We start from the raw sequence: 19,698 nt of genomic DNA, 5'->3' as shown, positions 1-19,698 counted from the left end.
TCTCTCCCCATCCCCCCTCCGTCTCTCTCTCTCCGCCCCCTCTGTCTCTGTCTCCCCATCCCCCTCTCCGTCTTACTCTCTCCACCCCCCTCTCCGTCTCTCTCTCTCCCCATCCCCCTCTCCGTCTCTCTCTCCCCATCCCCCTCTCTGTCTCTCTCTCTCCCCATCCCCCTCTCCGTCTCTCTCTCTCCCCATCTCCCTCTCCGTCTCTCTCCCTCCCCATCCCCCTCTCCGTCTCTCTCTCTCTCCCCATCCCCCTCTCCGTCTCTCTCTCCCCATCCCCCTCTCTGTCTCTCTCTCTCCCCATCCCCCTCTCCGTCTCTCTCCCCATCCCCCTCTCCGTCTCTCTCTCCCCATTCCCCTCTCCGTCTCTCTCTCTCCCCATCCGCCTGTCCGTCTCTCTCTCTCTCCCCATCCCCCTCTCCGTCTCTCTCTCTCTCCCCATCCCCCTCTCCGTCTCTCTCTCTCTCCCCATCCCCCTCTCCGTCTCTCTCTCTCCCCATCCCCCTCTCCGTCTCTCTCTCTCTCCCCATCCCCCTCTCCGTCTCTCTCTCTCTCCCCATCCCCCTCTCTGTCTCTCTCTCTCCCCATCCCCCTCTCCATCTCTCTCTCTCTCCCCATCCCCCTCTCCGTCTCTCTCTCCCCATCCCCCTCTCTGTCTCTCTCTCTCCCCATCCCCATCTCCGTCTCTCTCTCTCCCCATCCCCCTCTCCGTCTCTCTCTCTCCCCATCTCCCTCTCCGTCTCTCTCCCCATCCCCCTCTCCGTCTCTCTCTCCCCATTCCCCTCTCCGTCTCTCTCTCTCCCCATCCGCCTGTCTGTCCGTCTCCACATCCCCCTACTCCGTCTCTCTCTCCCCGTCCCCCTCTCCGTCTCTCTCCCCATCCCCCTCTCCATCTCTCTCCCCATCCCCCTCTCCGTCTCTCTCCCCATCCCCCTCTCCATCTCTCTCGCCATCCCCCTCTCCATCTCTCTCTCCCCCATCCCCCTCTCCGTCTCTCTCTCTCCCCATCCCCGTCCGTCTCTCTCTCTCTGCCCCCCTCTCCGTCTCTCTCTCTCCCCATCCCCCTGTCCGTCTCTCTCTCTCTGCCCCCCTCTCCGTCTCTCTCTCTCCCCATCCCCCCGTCCGTCTCTCTCTCTCTGCCCCCCTCTCCGTCTCTCTCTCTCCCCATCCCCCTGTCCGTCTCTCTCTCTCTGCCCCCCTCTCCGTCTCTCTCTCTCCGCCCCCCTCTCCGTCTCTCTCTCTCCCCATCCCCTCTGTCTCTCTCTCTACCCATCCCCCTGTCCGTCTCTCTCTCTCTGCCCCCCTCTCCGTCTCTCACTCTCTCCCCACTCCCCTCTCCGTATCTCTCTCTCCCCATCCCCGTCCGTCTCTCTCTCTCTGCCCCCCTCTCCGTCTCTCTCTCTCCCCATCCCCCTGTCCGTCTCTCTCTCTCTGCCCCCCTCTCCGTCTCTCTCTCTCCGCCCCCCTCTCCGTCTCTCTCTCTCCCCATCCCCTCTGTCTCTCTCTCTACCCATCCCCCTCTCCGTCTCTCTCTCTGTCTCTCTCTCTGCCCCCCTCTCCGTTTCTCTCTCTCCCCATCCCCCCTCCGTCTCTCTCTCTCCCCATCCCCCCTCCGTCTCTCTCTCTCCGCCCCCTCTGTCTCTGTCTCCCCATCCCCCTCTCCGTCTTACTCTCTCCACCCCCCTCTCCGTCTCTCTCTCTCCCAATCCCCCTCTCCGTCTCTCTCTCTCTCCCCATCCCCCTCTCCGTCTCTCTCTCCCCATCCCCCTCTCTGTCTCTCTCTCTCCCCCTCCCCCTCTCCGTCTCTCTCTCTCCCCATCCCCCTCTCTGTCTCTCTCTCTCCCCATCCCCCTCTCCGTCTCTCTCTCTCCCCATCCCCCTCTCCGTCTCTCTCTCCCCATCCCCCTCTCTGTCTCTCTCTCTCCCCATCCCCCTCTCCGTCTCTCTCTCCCCATCCCCCTCTCTGTCTCTCTCTCTCCCCATCCCCCTCTCCGTCTCTCTCTCCCCATCCCCCTCTCTGTCTCTCTCTCTCCCCATCCCCCTCTCCGTCTCTCTCTCTCCCCATCTCCCTCTCCGTCTCTCTCCCCATCCCCCTCTCCGTCTCTCTCTCCCCATTCCCCTCTCCGTCTCTCTCTCTCCCCATCCGCCTGTCCGTCTCTCTCTCTCTCCCCATCCCCCTCTCCGTCTCTCTCTCTCTCCCCATCCCCCTCTCTGTCTCTCTCTCTCCCCATCCCCCTCTCCATCTCTCTCTCTCTCCCCATCCCCCTCTCCGTCTCTCTCTCCCCATCCCCCTCTCTGTCTCTCTCTCTCCCCATCCCCCTCTCCGTCTCTCTCCCCATCCCCCTCTCCGTCTCTCTCCCCATCCCCCTCTCCGTCTCTCTCCCTCCCCATCCCCCTCTCCGTCTCTGTCCCCATCCCCCTCTCCGTCTCTCTCTCCCCATCCCCCTCTCCGTCTCTCTCTCCCCATCCCCCTCTCCGTCTCTCTCTCTCCCCATCCCCCTCTCCGTCTCTCTCTCTCCCCATCTCCCTCTCCGTCTCTCTCCCCATCCCCCTCTCCGTCTCTCTCTCCCCATTCCCCTCTCCGTCTCTCTCTCTCCCCATCCGCCTGTCTGTCCGTCTCCACATCCCCCGTACTCCGTCTCTCTCTCCCCGTCCCCCTCTCCGTCTCTCTCCCCATCCCCCTCTCCATCTCTCTCGCCATCCCCCTCTCCATCTCTCTCTCCCCCATCCCCCTCTCCGTCTCTCTCTCTCCCCATCCCCCTCTCCGTCTCTCTCTCTCCCCATCCCCCCTCCGTCTCTCTCTCTCCCCATCCCCCTGTCCATCTCTCTCTCTCCCCATCCCCCCTCCGTCTCTCTCTCTCCGCCCCCTCTGTCTCTGTCTCCCCATCCCCCTCTCCGTCTTACTCTCTCCACCCCCCTCTCCGTCTCTCTCTCTCCCAATCCCCCTCTCCGTCTCTCTCTCTCTCCCCATCCCCCTCTCCGTCTCTCTCTCCCCATCCCCCTCTCTGTCTCTCTCTCTCCCCATCCCCCTCTCCGTCTCTCTCTCTCCCCATCTCCCTCTCCGTCTCTCTCCCCATCCCCCTCTCCGTCTCTCTCTCCCCATTCCCCTCTCCGTCTCTCTCTCTCCCCATCCGCCTGTCCGTCTCTCTCTCTCTCCCCATCCCCCTCTCCGTCTCTCTCTCCCCATCCCCCTCTCTGTCTCTCTCTCTCCCCATCCCCCTCTCCATCTCTCTCTCTCTCCCCATCCCCCTCTCCGTCTCTCTCTCCCCATCCCCCTCTCTGTCTCTCTCTCTCCCCATCCCCCTCTCCGTCTCTCTCTCTCCCCATCTCCCTCTCCGTCTCTCTCCCCATCCCCCTCTCCGTCTCTCTCTCCCCATTCCCCTCTCCGTCTCTCTCTCTCCCCATCCGCCTGTCTGTCCGTCTCCACATCCCCCTACTCCGTCTCTCTCTCCCCGTCCCCCTCTCCGTCTCTCTCCCCATCCCCCTCTCCATCTCTCTCGCCATCCCCCTCTCCATCTCTCTCTCCCCCATCCCCCTCTCCGTCTCTCTCTCTCCCCATCCCCCTCTCCGTCTCTCTCTCTTTCCCCATCCCCCTCTCCATCTCTCTCTCTCTCCCCATCCCCCTGTCCGTCTCTCTCTCTCCCCATCCCCCTCTCTGTCTCTCTCCCTCCCCATCCTCCTCTCCGTCTCTCTCTCTCCCCATCCCCCTCTCCGTCTCTCTCTCTCCCTATCCCCCTCTTCGTCTCTCTCTCTTCGCCCGCCTCTCCATCTCTCTCTCTCTGCCCCCTGTCTCTCTCTCCCCATCCCCCTCTCCGTCTCTCTCTCTCCCCATCTCCCTCTCTCCCCATCCTCCTCTCCGTCTCACTCTCTCCCCATTTCCCTCTCCGTCTCTCTCTCTGCCCATCCGCCTGTCCGTCTCTCTCCCCATCCCCCTACTCTGTCTCTCTCTCTCCCCATCCCCCTCTCCGTCTCTCTCTCTCCTCATCCCCCTCTCTGTCTCTCTCTCTCTCCCCATCCCCCTCTCAGTCTCTCTCTCTCCGCATCCACCTCTCTGTCTCTCTCCCTCCCCGTCCACCTGTCCTTCTCTCTCCCCATCCCTCTACTCCGTCTCTCTCTCTCCCCGTCCCCCTCTCCGTCTCTCTCCCCATCCCCCTCTCCGTCTCGCTCTCTCCCCATCCCCCTCTCCGTCTCTCTCCCCATCCCCCTCTCCGTCTCTCCCTCTCCCCATCCCCCTCTCCGTCTCCCTCTCTCTCCCCATCCCCCTCTCCGTCTCCCTCTCTCTCCCCATCCCCCTCTCCGTCTGTCTCTCTCCCCATCCCCCTCTCCGTCTCTCTCTCTCTCTGCCCCCCTCTCCGTCTCTCTCCCTATCCCCCTCTCCGTCTCTCTCTCTCCCCGTCCCCCTCTCCGTCTCTCTCCCTATCCCCCTCTCCGTCTCGCTCTCTCCCCATCCCCCTCTCCGTTTCTCTCTCCCCATCCCCCTCTCCGTCTCCCTCTCTCTCCCCATCCCCCTCTCCGTCTCCCTCTCTCTCCCCATCCCCCTCTCCGTCTGTCTCTCTCCCCATCCCCCTCTCCGTCTCTCTCTCTCTCTGCCCCCCTCTCCGTCTCTCTCTCTCTCCCCATCCCCTCTCCGTCTCTCTCTTTCTTCCCATCCCCCTCTCCGTCTCTCTCTCCCCATCCCCCTCTCCGTCTCTCTCTCCCCATCACCCTCTCCGTCTCTCTGTCTACGCCCCCCTCTCCGTCTCTCTCTCTTCGCCCCGCTCTCCGTCTCTCTTTATCTGCCCCCCTCTCTGTCTCTTTCTCTCCCCATCCCCCTCTCCGTCTCTCCCTCTCCCCATCCCCCTCTCCGTCTCTCCCTCTCCCCATCCCCCTCTCCGTCTCTCTCTCCCCATCCCCCTCTCCGTCTCTCTCCCCACTCCCCTCTCCGTATCTCTCTCTCCCCATCCCCCTGTCCGTCTCGCTGTCTCCGCTCCCTCTCCGTCTCTCTCTGTCCCATCCCGTCCGTCTCTCTCTCTGCCCCCCTCTCCATCTCTCTCTCTCCCCATCCCCCCTCCGTCTCTCTCTCTCCGCCCCCTCTCCGTCTCTGCCTCCCCATCCCCCTCTCCATCTCTCTCTCTCCCCATCCCCCTCTCCATCTCTCTCTCTACCCATCCCACTCTCCGTCTCTCTCTCTGTCTCTCTCTCTGCCCCCCTCTCCGTCTCTCTCTCTCCCCATCTCCCTGTCCGTCTCTCTCTCTCCCCATCCCCCTCTCCGTCTCTCTCTCTACCCATCCCCCTCTCCGTCTCTCTCTCTGTCTCTCTCTCTGCCCCCCTCTCCGTCTCTCTCTCTCCCCATCTCCCTGTCCGTCTCTCTCTCTCCCCATCCCCCTCCGTCTCTCTCTCTCCGCCCCCTCTCTGTCTCTCTCTCCCCATCCCCCTCTCCGTCTCACTCTCTCCCCATCCCCCTCTCCGTCTCTCTCTCTCTCCCCATCCCCCTCTCCGTCTCTCTCTCTCCCAATCCCCCTCTCCGTCTCTCTCTCTCTCCCCATCCCCCTCTCCGTCTCTCTCTCTCCCCATCCCCCTCTCCGTCTCTCTCTCTCCCAATCCCCCTCTCCGTCTCTCTCTCTCTCCCCATCCCCCTCTCCGTCTCTCTCTCTCCCCATCCCCCTCTCCGTCTCTCTCCCCATCCCCCTCTCTGTCTCTCTCTTTCTCCCCATCCCCCTCTCCGTCTCTCTCTCTCCCCATCCCCCTCTCCGTCTCTCTCTCTCCCCATCCCCCTCTCCGTCTCTCTGTCTATGCCCCCCTCTCCGTCTCTCTCTGTTCGCCCCCCTCTCCATCTCTCTTTATCTGCCCCCCTCTCTGTCTCTCTCTCCCCATCCCCCTCTCCATCTCTCCCTCTCCCCATCCCCCTCTCCATCTCTCCCTCTCCCCATCCCCCTCTCCGTCTCTCACTCTCTCCCCACTCCCCTCTCCGTATCTCTCTCTCCCCATCCCCGTCCGTCTCTCTCTCTCTGCCCCCCTCTCCGTCTCTCTCTCTCCCATCCCCTGTCCGTCTCTCTCTCTCTGCCCCCCTCTCCGTCTCTCTCTCTCCCATCCCCTGTCCGTCTCTCTCTCTCTGCCCCCCTCTCCGTCTCTCTCTCTCCCATCCCCTGTCCGTCTCTCTCTCTCTGCCCCCCTCTCCGTCTCTCTCTCTCCCATCCCCTGTCCGTCTCTCTCTCTCTGCCCCCCTCTCCGTCTCTCTCTCTCCCATCCCCTGTCCGTCTCTCTCTCTCTGCCCCCCTCTCCGTCTCTCTCTCTCCGCCCCCTAGCCGTCTCTGTCTCCCCATCCCCCTCTCCATCTCTCTCTCTCCCCATCCCCTCTGTCTCTCTCTCTACCCATCCCCCTCTCCGTCTCTCTCTCTGTCTCTCTCTCTGCCCCCCTCTCCGTCTCTCTCTCTCCCCATCCCACTGTCCGTCTCTCTCTCTCCCCATCCCCCCTCCGTCTCTCTCTCTCCCCATCCCCCTCTCCGTCTCTCTCTCTCCCCATCCCCCTCTCTGTCTCTCTCTCTCCCCATCCCCCTCTCCGTCTCTCTCTCTCTCCCCATCCCCCTCTCCGTCTCTCTCTCTCCCCATCCCCCTCTCTGTCTCTCTCTCTCCCCATCCCCCTCTCTGTCTCTCTCTCTCCCCATCCCCCTCTCCGTCTCTCTCTCTCCCCATCCCCCCTCCGTCTCTCTCTCTCCGCCCCCTCTGTCTCTGTCTCCCCATCCCCCTCTCCGTCTCACTCTCTCCACCCCCCTCTCCGTCTCTCTCTCTCCCAATCCCCCTCTCCGTCTCTCTCTCTCTCCCCATCCCCCTCTCCGTCTCTCTCTCTGTCTCTCTCTCTCCCCATCCCCCTCTCCGTCTGTCTCTCTCTCCCCATCCCCCTCTCCGTCTCTCTCTCTCCCCATCCCCCTCCCCGTCTCTCACTCTCTCCCCATCCCTCTCCCCGTCTCTCACTCTCTCCCCATCCCCCTCTCTGTCTCTCTCTCTCCCCATCCGCCTCTCCATCTCTCTCTCTCCCCATCCCCCTCTCTGTCTCTCTCTCCCCATCCCCCTCTCTGTCTCTCTCTCCCCATCCCCCTCTCCGTCTCTCTCTCTCCCCATCCCCCTCTCCGTCTCTCTCTCTCCCCATCCCCCTCTCCGTCTCTCTCTACCCATCCCCCTCTCCGTCTCTCTCTCCCCATCCCCCTCTCCGTCTCTCTCCCCATCCCCCTCTCCGCCTCTCTCTCTCCCCATCCCCCTCTCCGTCTCTCTCTACCCATCCCCCTCTCCGTCTCTCTCTACCCATCCCCTTCTCTGTCTCTCTCTCTCCCCATCCCCCTCTCCGTCTCTCTCTCTCCGCCCCCCTATCCTTCTCTCTCTCTCCCCCCCGTCTCTCTCTCTCCCCATCCCCCTCTCCGTCTCTCTCTCTCTCTCCCCATCCCCCTCTCCGTCTCTCTCTCTCTCTCCCCATCCCCCTCTCCGTCTCTCTCTCTCTCTACCCATCCCCTTCTCTGTCTCTCTCTCTCCCCATCCCCCTCTCCGTCTCTCTCTCTCCGCCCCCCTCTCCGTCTCTCTCTCTCCCCCCCGTCTCTCTCTCTCCCCATCCCCCTCTCCGTCTCTCTCTCTCTCCCCATCCCCCTCTCCGCCCCTCTCTCTCCCCATCCCCCTCTCCGTCTCTCTCTCTCCCCATCCCCCTCTCCGTCTCTCTCTCTCCCCATCCCCCTCTCCGTCTCTCTCTCCCCATCCCCCTCTCCGCCCCTCTCTCTCCCCATCCCCCTCTCCGCCCCTCTCTCTCCCTATCCCCCTCTCCGTCTCTCTCTCTCCCCATCCCCCTCTCCGTCTCTCTCTCTCCCCATCCCCCTCTCCGTCTCTCTCTCCCCATCCCCCTCTCCGCCCCTCTCTCTCCCCATCCCCCTCTCCGCCCCTCTCTCTCCCTATCCCCCTCTCCGTCTCTCTCTCTCCCCATACCCCTCTCCGTCTCTCTCTCTCCCCATCCCCCTCTCCGTCTCTCTCTCTCCCCATCCCCCTCTCCATCTCTCTCTCCCCATCCTCCTCTCCGCCCCTCTCTCTCCCCATCCCCCTCTCCGCCCCTCTCTCTCCCTATCCCCCTCTCCGTCTCTCTCTCTCCCCATCCCCCTCTCCGTCTCTCTCTCTCCCCATCCCCCTCTCCGTCTCTCTCTCTCCCCATCCCCCTCTCCGCCCCCTCTCCGTCTCTCTCTCTCTCCCCATCCCCCTCTCCGTCTCTCTCTCCCCATCCCCCTCTCCTCCCCCTCTCCGTCTCTCTCTCTCTCCCCATCCCCCTCTCCGTCTCTCTCTCCCCATCCCCCTCTGCTCCCCCTCTCCGTCTCTCTCTCTCCCCATCCCCCTCTCCGTCTCTCTCCCCATCCCCCTCTCCGTCTCTCTCTCTCCCCATCCCCCTCTCCGTCTCTCTCCCCATCCCCCTCTCCGTCTCTCTCTCTCCCCATCCCCCTCTCCGTCTCTCTCTCTCCCCATCCCCCTCTCCGTCTCTCTCTCTCCCCATCCCCCTCTCCGTCTCTCTCTCTCTCCCCATCCCCCTCTCCGCCCCTCTCTCTCCCCATCCCCCTCTCCGTCTCTCTCTCTCCCCATCCCCCTCTCCGTCTCTCTCTCTCCCCATCCCCCTCTCCGTCTCTCTCTCCCCATCCCCCTCTCCGCCCCTCTCTCTCCCCATCCCCCTCTCCGCCCCTCTCTCTCCCTATCCCCCTCTCCGTCTCTCTCTCTCCCCATCCCCCTCTCCGTCTCTCTCTCTCCCCATCCCCCTCTCCGTCTCTCTCTCCCCATCCCCCTCTCCGCCCCTCTCTCTCCCCATCCCCCTCTCCGCCCCTCTCTCTCCCTATCCCCCTCTCCGTCTCTCTCTCTCCCCATACCCCTCTCCGTCTCTCTCTCCCCATCCCCCTCTCCGTCTCTCTCTCTCCCCATCCCCCTCTCCATCTCTCTCTCCCCATCCTCCTCTCCGCCCCTCTCTCTCCCCATCCCCCTCTCCGCCCCTCTCTCTCCCTATCCCCCTCTCCGTCTCTCTCTCTCCCCATCCCCCTCTCCGTCTCTCTCTCTCCCCATCCCCCTCTCCGTCTCTCTCTCCCCATCCCCCTCTCCGCCCCCTCTCCGTCTCTCTCTCTCTCCCCATCCCCCTCTCCGTCTCTCTCTCCCCATCCCCCTCTCCTCCCCCTCTCCGTCTCTCTCTCTCTCCCCATCCCCCTCTCCGTCTCTCTCTCCCCATCCCCCTCTGCTCCCCCTCTCCGTCTCTCTCTCTCCCCATCCCCCTCTCCGTCTCTCTCCCCATCCCCCTCTCCGTCTCTCTCTCTCCCCATCCCCCTCTCCGTCTCTCTCCCCATCCCCCTCTCCGTCTCTCTCTCTCCCCATCCCCCTCTCCGTCTCTCTCTCTCCCCATCTGCCTGTCCGTCTTTCTCTCCATCCCCCTCTCCGTCTCCCTGTCTCTGTGCAATGCTCCTCCACACTGCACAGTGCCACAGCTGCTATGGTTGCTGCCTCACCACCCCGGACACTCGGATTTCCAAATCAAAATCAAAGGCTGGAGGGGATAGTTTTGAGCTGGGAGGGGGTGAACGTTCAGCAGGAACCTGCTGGGGACTTTTTCGACGCAGAGGGTGCTGAGGCTATGGAACGAGCTGCCAGAGGAGGTGGTTGGGACAGGTGTATGATGGACATTTCAAAGACACCTGGACAGGTGCATGGATGGGGAAGGTTTAAAGGGATACAGACCAAACATGAGCAGATGGGACTGGCTTGGCTGGGAATCTCGGTCAGGACACAGCAGTCATGACTCGACGATTGCATAGCCTCTGCTTCAGGAGATGGAATCTGTCACTTTGACCTGGTCAGGCGTCTGTGTGAACTCCGACGCAGTGATGCCACGTTGGCACGGTGCAGTACCAGGTCAAGTCGAGTTGTGTCTACAATGACTGTTGACTCTGGGGGGGTGGGGGGTGGATTCTCTACATTTAGAGCACAGAGCACAGGAGTAGAATCAGGCTGTTCCCCCATCGAGGCCGCTCCGCTGTTTGACAATGGCTGATTTACATGGTGCAGTACAGGCCCTTCAGCCCACAATGTCGTGCTGACCCTTAAACCAATACCAAGCTCAATCAAACCTGCCCCTCCTACAGAGCCCTCCGTTTCCCGTTCATCCATATGGTTGTTGGTGGGCGTCACTGGTTGCATAACCGGGACTCGTGACGCACACCAGCTGCTCCCAGGGCTCCTCGTGACCCCGGTCAGGGTGGGGAGGCTAAGCAGGTGCTACACCCTGCCCAAGGGTGACCTGCAGGCTAGCGGAGGGAAGGAGTGTCTTATGAACAGACAGAGAGAGACTGGGGTGAACAGTTCGGAGCTCAGGGCCTTGGCCACCAATGTCACCAGGATGGGATGGGGCGGTACAGGATAGGACCGGTGAATCCTCTGGTGCTGCCAAAAGCCCCCACCGTTACCTTTTGTACTTGTCCCAGAGGAACTGGTTCTGCACCCGCTGTATGCCGAGGATGAGAAACTTGGTCTCGGGCATGGTCTTGTGGAAGAGCCGGTAGACCACGCCGTAGGCTTTATCGTCAAGGGCCATGGGCACTTTGATGAAGTCCACGTTCGGGTCCATGGGGATCCAGGTTTCAGGGTAACCCTGGCTGCTGTTGGATGCGGGTGATGGAGTTGTGGTGTTCCCACTCGGCGCCGAGGAGTTTAGGTCGGGACCTCCCGACAGGGTCCTGGAGAAAGAGACTTGCTGTTAGATTTGAGACATTTAGTTATTGTCACACAAGATCAGAATTAGGCCATTCAGCCCATCGAGTCTGTTCCACCACTCAATCATTACTGATTATTTCACTGACAACAAAGATTTTGCTTCCTGAATACGTTTGGGTGCATCTTGTGGATTTTGGGCTGCTTATCATGAAAATCACCATGGAATTTCCCTATCACTCACCACTTTTTTTTATATCGACCATATTTGTTATTTCAATTCATAATTCAAGTCAGAATTACTGATGTCAAGATTAAGGAAGGCATTTTGTTGGTCCACGAATCAAACAGGTCATCAATGACAGGCAATTCAAAGAACTGCTAGTGGGACCGGAGAAAATTGTATGGAAGGCATTCAGAGATGTTGTTGAAAATTCTCTTGGCAACTACAGAGCACCAAACTATGTGCAGCTGGTTGGCAACATGCTTCAAACACACAAAACCATGAAGTACAACATGTCGCTAAAGATTCATTTCCTGCATTCCCATTTAGAATTCTTCCCTGCAAATCTCGGCACTGTCAGTGACGAGCACGGTGAGAGGTTTCACCAGGACATTGCGGTCATGGAGTAATAGTATCAGGGGAACTGGAATCCATCAATGCTGGCTGATTATTGTTGGACACTTAAGTGAGAAGCCTCAGACACTGAGTACAAATGAAAATCATCACCAAAACATTTTTAGTTTAGTTGAACTATTACAAAGTGTCAGCACTGTAATGCAATTAAATGCATTATATTTAATAATCGGGTTTAAGAAGGCACTGGTGAACCTCAGTGACTTCTGGCTGAAGAAAAACATCTAAATACTTTGTTATGACACTTTTTCTGGCAAACGATCACGGCAAGCTACAGTCTAACTTCCCTTTGAACTTGGAGGCAATTCGATGTGGCAGAACTGAGGCAAGGTGAGGCAGTGGGCTCATTTCCGAGAATGAGGAAGACCCGAGGTTTGATCATTTTAAGTGCCGGGCCAAATTGGAGAAGTCAGTTTCAGCCAAATCGAGACAGCGGCACTACATATGAATTAAATACAAGCATGCGCACGGGAGATGTCTTTAACTAGACAGAGAGACAGAGAATCAATACGCATGCCTAGACAATAGATCAATGTGCATAGGTAAGTTACCAGTCCATATGTAGTGCTAAGGGGAGTCATTGCTCTAAAAGAAATAGATCCATACATTACACTTCCTCCCCCTTTAGACTAATGCAACATAAAACTGTATATGTACAAAACATTCAATTTCTCTTTCGGAAACCAAATTCAAATATACACGCCTTCCCTGTAATGTGGAGGCTATGAATGGCCCAGCAAAGTCAATATGTCCTCTTTGCCCTGGTGACACGTCCACAGGTGTAATGGTGCCTGTGGGGGTGCATCCTGAACAGCTTTTGGGTAAATCTTCAATCTATCTAGCTATTCCCGGCCACCACATGTATTTCCAGGTGAGACCCTTCATCTTAACTGTACCCAGGTGTCCTTCATGCAGATTTTCTAATGCTCTGGCGCGCAGTTTAGAGGGAGCCACAACATGAGATCGACACATCAGTGTCCTTTGACACACAGACAGTTGGTCTCACCTCAGTGAGATCTCTGGAAACATGGGATTACCATGAGCTGGCCATCCTTGCATGGTGATGTCATAAACTTTTGACAATTTTGGGTCATTCCTTGAATCTCTTTGTATTTCGGAATTTGTTTCCAGCAACTGGTCCACCAATGTTGTGTGAAACATTTCTGCTGGGTCACAGCATGGAGCCTTTTCTACTTCAGTTGCAAATAGTGGAAGACATGATAAGCCATCATGTACCTTTGAATTCTATGCCATAAGAGTGGGCAATAGGAACAGTGCCCAATGTTGTAACTGGCTAGCAGTCATCTCTGGGATTGAAAATGGACACAAGAGGCTGGTGGTCTGTCACCGGCATAAACTTTTGTCAATAGAGGTAGTGGTGGAACTTCTTTATTCCCCATACTGGACTAAAGGCCTCTCGGTTGATCTGTGCATGGTTGCATTCTATGCTTGTCAGTGATCTTGAAGCAAACACAATGGGGCGTTCAGATCCATCTTTCATAATGTGTGACAAAATGGCTCCAATGCCATAAGGGGATGCATGACATACCAGTCTGATGGGCAGAGATGGGTCATAATAGGTGAGCAGTTCACCAGAAGCTCTGCAACTCAGCATCCACTTTAGGACGTAGCGCGTGAGGCACTGGACGTGCTTTATGGAATCTTGGTACTGCTGCTTCATCCAGTTCAATTCTGGACTTCATGTCCTTCTCAGTAGCATTACACATCTGTGCCATTCTCTGGTTGGTGCTACCATTTGGGCTGCTGTTGCCCGTTGATGCCACACTGAGAGCTTTGATTAAGTGCCAGTCTTGTAGGATTTCTCTGAACCATTCACATCTGAAAAGGGCTGGCCCTCCACTTTTCAACACACAAAACTCTAACTCTGTGTCTGGCCTCCATACATCACATTTACTTTCACTGTGCCTTTGGGAGACACTTTTTTTACCCATGTAGGTTTTTAGCATCTATGAGGTCTTCTCTAATGGCAGCTTAGAAAACAGTCTGTTGTAGTCAGACTCTGGAATTATAGACAAACCTGGCCCTGTATCTAGCTCTATTTTCAGTTTTACAACAGACACATCTGTTGTGGTCCATATGATTTTGCAATCTGCTTCTGTAATGCTATGCAGTTCCAGGCATGACAGCGCACCTGTGTCAGACTCCATGTTGTATGATTCAGTTTCACATTCCGTCACTTTATGCATTTGTTTAGTTTTGTGTTTGAAACTTTTCACTCTGTGGTTTTTCTCTTTGGTTGTGGTTTTTGTCTGCCTTGCACACTCTATGTGATCTTGTCTGTGACACTTTCTGAAAACTTTTTCTTTGAACTAAGTCATTTGCATCATGGGAGGATTTGCTTTTTGCACCATTCGTGGACATTTTATGCGTTTCACATTCTAAACTCTTTTTCTGTAGTTCTGTTCCATCTTTGCTGCATTCTCTAGCATTATTGCAATGGTCAATGCCTGTTCTAAGGTTAGGATTCTTTTGGATAGTAGCCCTTTTTGAGTGCTTTGATTAAGCATGCCACATACAAACCTGTCCCTTAATGCATCAGGAAGTCCATCTCTAAAGTCACAGCACTGGGAAAGTTTGCAGAGTTTTAGAATGTATTCAGGAATGCTTTCAATCTTTGACCGGTTCTCAGCTATTGCCAACTGTTTATGGCTCAAGCGTTTTTGTAAAATTGCAACAATTTCATCGAACATCTTGCTGGTTGGCTTCTCAGGGGGTTACCAAGTTATGTAGGAGACTGTACATTCTTGCACCCATTAAGCTAAGAAGTGTGACAACTTTATTTACCTCATCCACATCATTAGCATTGCAGTATAGTTCAACCCTCTCGATATATGACTCCCAGACTTCATCAGTGGTATCAAATTCATCAACTTTCCCTGTCTGACGCCATCGTCATGTTTTTTCACTTTAACTTTGCCAGGTAAGCGTCTCTCACAGTGTACTATGCAGTTACTTACATGTCCCTTTGTTAATGTCTGTGATGGCTTTCTCCGTACTGTTTAAATCTTTCCTCTCACTGTCGGTGCAGTTCATGATATTCTCTGACATTCAGGTTTGTACTTCTCGCCAATCTGTTGTGTCTGTGCAACTACATATCAATTAAATAAAAGCACGCATGCGGGAGATGGCTTTAACTGGTGTGCTGACATGGGGGGAGAGGGAGAGAGAGGACGAAGAGGATGAAGAGAACAGAGAGAACGAGAGAAAGAGAGAGGACGGACAGAGAAAGAGAGAGGATGAGGGGGACAGAGAGAGAGAGAGAGAGAGAGAGAGAGAGGGAGAGAGAGAGGGAGGATGAGGAGGACAGAGACTCAATGCACATGGGTAAGTTATCAGTCCATTGTGCTAAGGGAGTCATTGCTCAAAAAGAAATAGATCCATAAATTACAGTGGTGTCCAATCTCCAGAGCATATTGAGGTGACTGAACTTGATGTCTGGATGGAGACTTAGGCACAAGGCTGAATCGGAGAGGTTGGTTACAGGCCGAATCGAGGCGGGCAGCGTCCAGGCCCCACAGCGTATTGAGATGAGTGAACTCAATATCTGGACAGAGGTCCGGATGCTGGGCCAGATCGAAAAGGTTGGGTGTCCGAGCCCGAGATGAGGGACAAGCCGGTTGAGGTCCACCTCTACGACTCGGCTCTGTGCTGAACTATGTGATCTTCTGGACTTCAGTTCCGAATGCTGCTTGCTTGTGGTTATTGTGTGCATAATGAATTTCTATTCTCTGCATATTGGTGTGGTTGAGGTTCTTTTTTAAAATGGGTTCTCTTGGGTTTGTTTCGTGACTGCCTGTTAGGAGACAAATCTCAAGGTTGTATGGAGTATACGTACTTTGATAGCAAATGTATTTCGAACTTTGAAAAGTTAATTTCTTGTTTCTCCAAATTCCCAAGTGATATATGTAGTCTGCAATTATATTTGCGTTCAGTTTATCAAAAACTAAAAAAAAATTCTGAGGAAGTGGCACTTTTGAAAAAAATTGTTGCCCAGTGATATTTCACAACCTCATTCTCCTGCCTTCCCCCTATAACCTATCAAGACCCGATGAATCCCCGGTACCGTTGTAATGATTTGAACTGTGCGCAAATCAACAAACGAGAAAAATCTGCTAACGCTGGAAATCCAGAGCAACACAGAGTCCTGCTGAGGGGTCTCGGCCCGAAATGTCGACTGTTTATTCATTTCCATCAATGCTGCCTGACCTGCTGAGTTCCTCCAGCATTTTGTGTGTGTTGCTTCGTATGGAAGATGAGTTTGCCACTGTACCATGGTACATGTGACAACATTAAACTAATTTATCAATTTAATTTACCATCGAGTTACTAACACCAGCAACACACACAAAATGCTAGAGGATCTCAGCTAGGCAGGCAGCGTCTATGGAGGGGAACAAACAGTCAATGTTTTGGCTGAGACTCTTCACCAAGACTGGAAATGAACGCCATCCCATAGACTCATGGCTCACTTACTTGAGGTACGGGAGGAGGGTGACGATCGACTGGAACAGTGGCCGGCGGCAGATGCGCCGCTTGGTGCCCGTAGAGATGTTCTGCTGGAATCCAGCGTTGAGGTCCACCTGGTACCGCTGGTTCCTGCTGACCATCACGTGCCTGATGGCCAGGCCTTGCTGCAGGGCCTCGTTGAAGTCCTGGTTAACCGACTGTAAAAGCAGGAAGTTGAGATGGGGTCACTGATCACATGACAGGTGATGGATAGAGGAGAGGGCATGTCAGAAATGGCCTCATCATCCCAACTTCAGTCATTGTCATTAGCCTACCACTCAGGAAGGAGGTACACCCTCAGCGATTCAGGGGCAGCTCCTTCCCCTCTGCCGTCCGATTTCTGAATGGACATTGAACCCTTGAACACTACTTCACTACTTTTCTGTTTTTGCACTTCTTATTTAATTTAACTATTTAATAAAAATATAGTGCCTATAAAAAGTATTCATCCCCCTTGGAAGTTTTCCATGTTTTATTGTTTTACACAATGAATCACAGGGGATTTAATTTGGCTTTTTTTGACACTGTGTCAAGGTGAAAACAGATCTCCACAAAGTGATCTAAATTTATTACAATTATTAAACACAAAATAATTGATTGCATAATTATCTCCTTCAAGTCAGTACTGTATTTAGTAGATGCACCTTTGGCAGCAATTACAGCCTTGAGTCTGTGTGGATAGGTCTCTATCAGCTTTGCACATCTGGACACTGCAAATTTTCCCCATTCTTCTTTGCAAAACTGCTCAACCTCTGTCAGATTGCATGGGGATCATGAGTGAACAGCCCTTTTCAAGTCCAGCCACAAATTCTCAGTTGGTTTGAGATCTGGACTCTGACTTGGCCATTCAAGGACATTAACTGTGTTGTCTTAAGCCATTCCTGGTAGCTTTGACTTTATGCTTGGGGTCATTGTCTTGCTGAAAAACAAAATGTTCTCCCAAGTCGCAGTTCTCTTGCGGACAGCATGAGATTTTCCTCCGGGATTTCCCTGTATTTTGCTGCATTCATTTTACCCTCTATCTTCACAAGCCTTCCAGGGCCTGCTGCAGTGAAGCATCCCCACAGTATGATGCAGCCACCACCATGCTTCATGGTAGGGATGCTGTGTTTTTGATGATGTGCGGTGTTTGGCTTATGCCAAGCATAGCATTTAGTCTGATAGCCAAAAAGCTCAATTTTGGTTTCATCAGAACATAGAACCTTCTTCCAGCTGACTTCAGTGTCTCCTACATGTCTTCACCCAAACTCTAGCTAAGATTTCATTTGTTTTTCCCCCCACCAACCCTGGCTTTCTCTTTTCCACTCTCCCATAAAGCTGTGACTGGTGAAGCGTCCGGGCAACAGTTGTTGTGTGCACAGTCTCTCCCATCTCAGCCACTGAAGCTTGTGACTCCTCCAGAGTTGTCACAGGTCTCTTGGTGGCCTCCCTCATGAGTTTCCTTCTTGCACGGTCACTCAGTTTTTGAGGATGGCCTGATCTAGACTGGATTGCCATATTCTTCCCGTTTCTTGATGATTAACTTAACTGTACTCCAAGGGATATTCCTTGAACTGGAAATTTTCTTCTATCCATCTCCTTACTTGTGTTTTTCAATAACTTTTTTGCAGGTTGCCTGGAGTGTTCTTTTGTCTTCATGGTGTAGTTTTTGCCAGGTTACTGACTCACCAGCATTTGGGCCTTCCAGATACAGGTGTATTTTTACTACAATCAATTGAAACACCTTGACTGCACACGGTGATCTCCATTTAACTAACTATGTGACTTCAAAACCAATTGGCTGCACCAGTGATAATTTGGTGTGTCATATTAAAGGGGGTGAATACTTATGCAATCAGTTATTTTGTGTTTTATATTTGTAATTAATTTATATCACTTTGTAGAGATCTGTTTTCACTTTGACATGAGAGTCTTTTTCTGTTCATCAATGTCAAAAAAGCCAAATTAAATCCACTGTGATTCAATGTTGTAAAACAATAAAGCATGAAAACTTATGGGGGAGGGGGTTTATATACACACACACATATAAAATATACCTATACACACTTCTTGTAATTCACTTTTTTCTATGATTATGTGTTGTATTGTAGTGCTGCTGCAAAGTTAACGAATTTCACACCATTGTCGATGATATTTAACCAGTTTCTGATTCTGAAATCTCGCCATCAGTAAAAACATCACCTTATCTTTGCCTTAAACAAAAAATCTATTATTTCTAAGAAGTGATGCCCAGATCTTAGCACCCCATACTCAGCATTTTTCTCCCCCATTCAATACAATGAGAACTCGCTACTGTGCGAGAAAACAAGGAACTGGTGTCAAGCTTTTAGCTGGTATCATATACAGAGGAATGGTTCCTGTTCTGGTCTCCACAGTTCAGGGAGACTGTGGAGGCTTTGGGAAGGGGAGGGAGAGCTCTAAACTGGGACCATTTTTCATGAGGCAGACAAGATTAGTGAGATTTGCACGAGTTCTAATCAAACAAGAGAAATGTGTTGCAGGTTGAGGAGATAGGTAATGTCACTACAGACTCTGGCAGGTAGCTGCAGAGTTCTGACTACACAGCCTGGTGTGGAGGCTCCAATGCGCAGAATCAAAACAGTCTCCGTAAAGACTGCTGTAGACTCAGCCAGTGCCCGTGCTCCCATCAAGGACATCTTCAGAAAACGTGGCACTCATCACTGAAAGCAGAACATGCCTTCTTTCTCATAACTACCCTCAGGAGCCCAAGGACCCATACTAAGTTTTAACAACAGCATCAGATTTATGAAGAGTCTGTGGACAATATCTTTACAGAGCAGAACAGTGCCTCGATCCAGGAACCCCCGATTGAACCCTAGCCTAATCACAGGCAATTTACAATGACCAATTAACCTACCCAGTAGGTCTTTGGATTGTGGGAGGGGACTAGAGTACCCAGAGAAGACCCTTGCATTCCCTGGGGAAGACGGTCAGATGGTATTGGTATCGAACTCCAGCTCCCCGAGCTGTGATAGCGCGGTGCTAACCTCTACGTTACCATCGTGTCCGGTACTTTTGCACGATTTTTTCAACGTAGTAATTTTACGTATTGCACAGTCCTGCTGCCGTGAAACAAGAAGATTCATGCCATGCGGGAGTGATAATGAGCTGGATTCCTAGGGAGAACAGATGTTAGCCAGGAAAGACAGCTGGACATTTTGTCAAGCAGAGACCGCTGAGGATCTAACCGAATGGCCAGGGAACAAGAAATAGGGTTTGAAAGAGGAACTGGCAAAGTGCTTGCCGGGAGAAGGTGAGGTCTTTCCCTGCAAATCCCTGCACCAGCGCTGTGGGTTAATACTTGGATTTTACCGATGGCACTTGCTGGCTCAAACTCGAGGGGGGTTCCCGGGCCTGTTAAGCATCAGTGGGAGGGGGAGATTAATTCTGCCAGGCGTGGGGAGATCTGTTCAGGCAAGAGACCTGTCTTGGCCTTTGTAGGGTCACCAGGGCAGCCTGATTGGAACCCCCACCCTCCCCATTTATTCTGCCCTGTTCCAGGCTGGAATCTGTCCCCTCCCCCAAAGGAGGAACGTTTTTGTTCGGGACGGGGGTATCCCTACCTCTGTGTACTCCTTCCACTCGAAGGCGTCTCTCCAGTAGTGTTTCCAGATGGTTCGGAAGGTGTTACAGGGATCAGTATCTGAAGTACACAGGCGCCTCAGCCTGTCGAAGGTGGCACCCTGGATCGACATCTGACCAAAGTCAGCCAAGAAACTTCTGCCCCTAGGGATGCAAGGCAAAGTGGACGTTAGGGTGGAGCACCGTTCGGGTCTCCCTGACTCGTCGGATGGTCACGCAGCATAGCAGCCTCCCCTCGGCCCATT

At 54.3% G+C, this 19,698-nt stretch overlaps 1 protein-coding gene across 1 annotated transcript in view; it reads right to left on the bottom strand.

Annotated features, from left to right (window-relative positions):
- Positions 1–19,698, bottom strand: part of LOC134346965 (protein mono-ADP-ribosyltransferase TIPARP-like) — a 93,792-nt gene that overhangs the window by 53,545 nt on the left and 20,549 nt on the right. Inside the window, exons 3-5 of the mRNA XM_063048874.1 lie at positions 19,435–19,597; positions 15,818–16,008; positions 10,443–10,712 (exon numbers count right to left, since the gene is read on the bottom strand). Of these exons, the coding sequence (XP_062904944.1) occupies positions 10,443–10,712; positions 15,818–16,008; positions 19,435–19,597 (624 nt within the window). The remainder of the gene's footprint in view (positions 1–10,442; positions 10,713–15,817; positions 16,009–19,434; positions 19,598–19,698) is intronic.

The sequence above is a fragment of the Mobula hypostoma genome, chromosome 5, assembly GCF_963921235.1.
Source record: "Mobula hypostoma chromosome 5, sMobHyp1.1, whole genome shotgun sequence".
NCBI classification, from domain to species: Eukaryota; Metazoa; Chordata; class Chondrichthyes; order Myliobatiformes; family Myliobatidae; genus Mobula; species Mobula hypostoma.
The sequence above is the reverse complement of the archived record's forward strand: the minus strand, read 5'-3'. Positions and strand labels throughout refer to the sequence as shown.